The sequence below is a fragment of the Teleopsis dalmanni genome, chromosome 1 (genome assembly GCF_002237135.1).
Source record: "Teleopsis dalmanni isolate 2A chromosome 1, ASM223713v2, whole genome shotgun sequence".
Classification (NCBI taxonomy): domain Eukaryota; kingdom Metazoa; phylum Arthropoda; class Insecta; order Diptera; family Diopsidae; genus Teleopsis; species Teleopsis dalmanni.
Window position 1 is genome coordinate 148,760,502 of NC_051846.1, and position 6,656 is coordinate 148,767,157.

A 6,656-nucleotide genomic window follows, 5' to 3' on the forward strand; every position below is an offset into this window, starting at 1 on the left:
AATGGCAAAATAATACTCCTTATTGACCGTTTAACCATCGGGAAGGAATTCATAGTACACTACACCACGAATATCGAAGAAAACAGTCAAAAAAACCTTGATTTTGAACCGACTTTGGCGTTCTCTTTTCGATTTTGGCTCACCTTCGAAACACCATTCGGTCGATTGTTGTTTGGTGGGCATGTCAACTTCATAGATAGATAGACCCATGTCTCATCACCACTTATGATGCGTTCGATGAATGTGGGCTCACTATCTGCGTTTCTGCGTTGGAAATCATCTCTTTGGCCACATGACAACTACGTTTGTTTTGAATGAAATTTAGCTAAAAATTGCCACACGAAAATTTTTCGACTTCTTTCTACAGACCCCAAACAAGAACTAATCGTACGATATGCGTTAAATTTTGACAGACTGTGTAGAATAGTGTTGCCAGCGTGAAAATAAAAAAAATTCCCGATCGATTAGCGCGGGAATTCAAAAAAAGAACGAATAAGTTATTTGATCACAAGGTATATACTTTATATTTACCGGTATATACTAATATGCTGCTATATACAATATACTGCTACATACATATATTAATATGTGCTTTTAACTGATATATATGTTTATTACAATAAAAATTACGTTTATTTTTATGTTTAAATTACATATATTTCTATAAACATAATTAAATAAAAATTAACAATGTAATTTGTTGTTGGTTTTAAACATTTAAAATTCTACTTTCAATAATTTGTTAATAAGTTTTGTTCCAAACATCAAAGTAAACATATTTGTGTATAATAATAAACAATTTAATATATTTAATAAAAAAATTGTAATTCTACATACTGTAATATATAATAATCTATATAATTATATTAAGTTTAATTGAATTCTCAAAGGCTTTTGTTTATTTCGAATGCTCAGACAAAATGCATTGTTTAAGGTAAATTTCGTAACGTTTAATAAAAAATTCTAGTTAAAATACGTATTTTTAAAATATGTTTTTTTAATAAATAATATGCTTTATTCCTTCACTGTCTGATTTGTTGTGAGTTGTCTTTGTAGGTATGTATATACTCGTATATGTAATAATGGTTAATTAAAAACTTAAACATTAAAATTGTGCTTAAAAATAATACGATTTACGCACTAAGATTTGTTTAATACTTTTAATGGTGCTACATAAAATTCCACATTTAGAACATCAGCCTTACAATTATAATTAATGAGTAACATTTGTATTTCTACTGGGATGCCACGCCCTGTGCATGCTGCAGACCAGTGCACAAGTAAAGCATTATAACACTCAGGGCCTGGACCCTTTCCTCGGATTTGAATAACATAGTTGATTTGTTAATGAGTTTCTTTTGTGTTGAGTTGCCGTCGATGGAATCGGTTTTCGAGATGACAGATAATGAGGAATGTACTGCCGTCTCACTGTCCAAAGCTAAACGAAGTTTACTTAACTAATAAAAAAAAAGTGAAAAAAAATAATAAATTTGTATTTAATAAACAAAGATATATACGTTTCCTTACCAGTAAATTTATTTTATCAACTCTGTCAATGCCAGCAATTTCACAATAAAGATTTTTACTGGCAGTTTTTGCGAGCGTCATCAGATCTTCCTCTTTTGAGATCAGTATTATCGGTTCAGTTACACAACTTATTTGCTCTGCACTCAGCTCAGTAAGTTCTGCGGAAATCTGTTCTAGCCTTTGTGTGACTTGTTCAAATGGATTTTGATTTGTGCAGATTAAAGATGCTTTCCTTAAGAGTGAAATAAAAAGTATAAAATCAAAAAACATGGAATATAGAAAGCACCATGGTTACCTTGACGGAGTACGTTGTGGACTCGGTGGCAGACTTTTCGTATTAGTCAAGTTGTTGGAGTTACCATTATTGCTGGAAGCATTATTGCCGCCCGCAAATGTTGATACAATACCAGGAATAGCCAAATTATTAGCAGAATTGACACGTTTAATACCTTGTGCTAATAGGCCAGACAAACTGGAGCGATGTACTTCCAGACCGGGAGTTTTCGGTTGATTTTGCTCATCATCACTGATATTTGGTGGTATTTCATCATTTTCAGTTGCCTCGTATGCAGTAGCTTCAGTTACCGTGAACTCTGGTGTATTTGTGGTGTAAGACTGTGTCTGTGAAATTGAGTTGGTGCAGTCAACTGGTCCACAAACCGTTGAGTTCTGACATTTTGTGACGCATTTTTTATGGCAACACATAAAACATTCCCGACACTGTACAGCATCCTTCAACCAAATTTTCTTGCCACAAAAATCGCATTGAGTTGCACGTTGGAAATGTGTGCGTATGAAATTATGAGCGCGTGGTGGAACCAAACTGATTGTGGAAGTTGTTAAATCAGTTGAAGTGGACTTAATGGAAATATTATCCGAAAAGCCACTGTCATCATGTCTCTCTGCTTGCGAGTTCCTAAAATGAATTCATAATGTTAAACTATATAGGTTATTCAGTATATTTATTTAAATAAACTTACTTTGTTTTTATTTTCATTGCCTGCTTGGAAGGTGTTTCAACAGCAGCCAAATTCGGATTACCATCCCAAGAGAAAGCAAAAAGTATATCGCCATAGCACAAATTTGCATTGAAACCAGACTGATTATATAGCTCATGAGACTTTCTACAAAAAAGTATTTCTAAGCGAGAGATTATTAACATGAATTTTGCTGTAACTTACAAATTCTGTATCATCGGCGGATTTAGTTCATATTTTTTCCAGCAATGAGTTAGACTTGTCTCACAGCATTCCGCCAATATTTGATTAATTGGTATATTTACAAAGCCAAGTAATAAGCTATCACCAGAACATTTACCATAGACACAGCAATTTAAGTATTTACACTGCGCATCCAACTTAAAATTACTTAAATCTTCCATGTTTACCAAACGACTGAGTCTGCAGTCTATCGTGGAATGCTGATAAAAGTGTTCCACATCATTTACGCTATCACCCAAACTTTTCAAACGTCGTCGTGGCTTTTCCTCTACTTTCGCAGTTAGTTTTGCTTTACCTTTTGCATCCTCCTCCTTAGTGCTGTCGGTGCTATCACGACTTATAGTCTTTTTTAATGCTCTTGGTATGAGTTTTACCCTTTTCGGTGAACTAGTTGGTGTATTTCCCAAACTTGACTCACTTGAAGTACCTCTATCACCAGATCCATGCCGGGTTGCTAAATACTTTACACTTAACTCATTATCGCTTGGTTTGTTGCTGCTGTAAACATTACTTAAATCACCAAGATCCTCATATAGCTCCAGGTCTTCCAGTATAGCATCATTGCGTATAATACCTGGTATAACACGTTCTATACGTAAAGTGAATACTGAAGTTTGCAATGCCTTAACAATTTTTGCCACTTGCTGTATGGTAGAGACACGTTTTCCTTCGATAGCAATTAATACGTCATTCGATCTTAAATTTGATTTACAAGCTGGAGTATTTGGTAGAACAGCATCGATTTCTACGAAAAGTTCAGTTTGTTTGAATATAATGCCAATTTGCTGATTCTTCGCCTTATGTATCTCCACATCTAAGGAGACTATAACATTGCGATCATCTTTCTGACGTGCTTCTACAAAGGCCAATGATGCCATAGTAAGTGTGCAATAAATGTCAGTGATATGAGTTGGGCACATAAGACGTGAAAGTTCTGATACTTTGACATCCAGTAGGCCATTTGATTGTATTTCGTTGTCCCCCAAATCTTCTTCAGGAGTTTTATGAAAAAATGGTTTATAGCGTAGTTTGTAATTTGGCAAAGTGTGTTTGCGACGTACCGCCTTACGTATTTGATTCGATATCAAACTAGTTATGTTTGATTGCATTTGACGGCCTTGATACTTTGACTCTACGGCCAAATCAATTTCCGGGTCACCGAGAAAACTTAATGACCAATGAGTGTACGGTTTTCTGGTGAACTGCAGTCGCGCTAAACCAGATAGCTGCTTTACTGTAATTGTATAAAAATTAAATATATTATTTAATAAAATATATATTAAATTTGATTTTAATGTTAGTGATTATTTTACTTAACATATACTAATATATTAATTAGAGAGGTTTCGATCAACACCTATATGGTCAGCCAAAAATTCAATTAATCAATAAAATAAATAAAAATTTGTTACTACAATTTACTACTATTCGTAACCTCTCTATAAAATAAATCCTAATAAAATATAGTGACAGTACAACAACTACAAATGTTGTCCCAAAATTAACGCAAGATATGAATTTGTCTCCATTCATACAGTAATGGAGACAGTTGGTAATCCTGTGACAAAATCATTTGATAGCTGATAGTTTACGGTTTAGGGTAGTACCATGTTCCCACTGCAGCTAAATCGATTTATGTTAATCAAATTAAGATTTGGTCGTTTCCATTGGCATAAGTAGATTTATGCATGCACAAGAGCTGCATATGTTATAAAGTTCTGTAAAAGTTCTTGGAGAGGGTTTGTTTGTTTTGCTAGCAGAAATTAATTAATAGATAATGGAATATGCGGAAAATGTGAATATTTATTTATAAAAAAACAAACATTTAAGAAAATTATCTTGTTTATTTGATTTTCGATCATTTTCGATAATTTCCCTTTTGGTGTAATTTCTATGGATTTATTCTTAACTAACTTAAAAAATACAAAAGCACTTTGTATCAAACTTCATTAGCGACCTAAATTAAATAAACTACTTTAACGAAGGCAATGGAAACATATAATAAAACAAGATATATTCTCTGTTGAACAATATTTCAAAAATAATTTCAGTCTTGCGGTCACAGATTTTTTTCGAGGGTCGAAAAATACGGTCGAAATAATGATTTAACTTCTTCAGTGAGGAAAAATGAGAGTGAGGAAAAAATTCAGGCAGACTGAATTAATTGATAATGCCACTGCTATTCAAAACAAGCCATTCAATTATCAATTTCGAAGTAGAGCGTAAGTTTGGTAAAAGTCCAGCAACACCAATTCGACGAGAGTTGCATATTTCAAGACTTTCTCTACAGCATTTAGGCACTGAAGATCTGTGTCTCCATGCTTACAAAGTTCAATCGATACAAGAACTGCCGACTAATGGCAATGCACTGCATAGAGAATTTATTGAATTAACGAGATTAACGAGATTAACGAGTGGTCCCGATTTCTCGAACAAAATCATTTTCAACGAATCGTAAATATTGCTGCATTTGGGGTTCAAAGAACACATTTGTGATTGACTTATATGTTATTCCATATATAAGCCTATCATGTCCACTTTATAAGTCAAAAAAAAAAAGATAAAAACCTGTGTTTTATTTAATTTTGGGACACAATATTGTTATTTATAAAAATATAAATAAAAAGTGAACACATTAGTGAAAACATATTAATCACACACATTTACCTCTTAATGTTAGTGAACCTTTTTTTCCAAGTACCATGTCCGCATCAATTGAAGTACGAAAATTTCCTGTGTAGTGTATTTCCAGCAACAAATCTAGATTCTCAATAAGCCCCTCAGTGTCATCGAGTTCAACATTGTGTACCCGCAGCGTTTTTATCTCAGGAAATTGATCACCCAACTCAAGTTCCTTTATCTGGAAGTAAACCAATAAACATTAACACGTACAAATAAAACACAAACACTTGATGTGAGAGTGTCAGTATCTTAACCACAATAGCAAATACCGGTAGTGACAGCAACTAATCACATTTAAACTTAATTGTTTATTGTGTTGTTTGTTGGTTTTTCATTAGTCTTAGGTGTGTGCTCTAAGGACTGTAAATGAATTCACAGCATTAACCTCAACGTGCCTACTCGACGGCATCATTATTTGCATTCACACAGTGCTTGAATGTTCTTTTCTTTTCAACACAGGCACATCAAGCTCTGCCGTGTTACATGAACGATGGTAACCCACATTCACCTAACGACCTTTAAGCCTCCTCTTCCTGCTTACTGTGCTCTGTGTGTATCATTTTAAAATGTTTGTTTACAATGTTCTCATGTTGTTTACAGCCTTCAACATTTTTTTGTTTAATTTTGCCACTTCTAATTAACATTTTACTAAAATATTTCCTAACACCTTTAGGCGGATTTTTTATTTTTATTTTTGGGGGAAAGGGAGAAATTTATGGAAATTGTGAGGATTAATTGTTGTCTTAAACAATGATTTCATTAAAACTAATCATTAAAATGGCAACTGTTGTAATTAAATAATATCAATCATGATATAAAAAATTAATTTAATTAAATAATTTGTATGAAAAGGCAGTCAGATATATAGGAACCCATAACTTAATCGACTTAGTTAGCGATATACAAATTTTAGTCAGATATATAGGAACCCATAGCTTAATCGACTTAGTTAGCGATATACAAATTTTAGTCAGATATATAGGAACCCACAGCTTAATCGACTTAGTTAGCGATATACAAATCTTAATCAGATATATAGGAACCCATAGCTTAATCGACTTAGTTAACGATATTCAAATTTTAGTTGGCACAATATAAAAATAGATAAGTTTATACTAAATATTGTGCCGATCGAGATTTCAATATCGCTATCTAAGTCCATTAAGCTATATGGTATATATCTGACTGCCTTTTCGTTCATTTGGATGTTAGTAGACAAACTAGTCT

The 6,656-nt window shown here is 33.2% G+C and overlaps 1 protein-coding gene across 1 annotated transcript; it reads right to left on the reverse strand.

Annotated features, from left to right (window-relative positions):
- Positions 1 to 866: 866 nt before the first annotated feature.
- LOC119666419 (PDZ domain-containing protein 8-like) lies at positions 867 to 5,838 on the reverse strand. Its single transcript, XM_038075698.1, has 7 exons — positions 5,815 to 5,838; positions 5,415 to 5,607; positions 2,709 to 3,981; positions 2,508 to 2,651; positions 1,823 to 2,443; positions 1,528 to 1,759; positions 867 to 1,457 (listed from the first exon to the last, which is right to left on the reverse strand). The coding sequence occupies exons 1-7, from the start codon at positions 5,836 to 5,838 to the stop codon at positions 1,236 to 1,238; spliced, it is 2,709 nt and encodes a 902-aa protein (XP_037931626.1). The 3' UTR covers positions 867 to 1,235.
- Between the last annotated feature and the right edge of the window lie 818 nt (positions 5,839 to 6,656).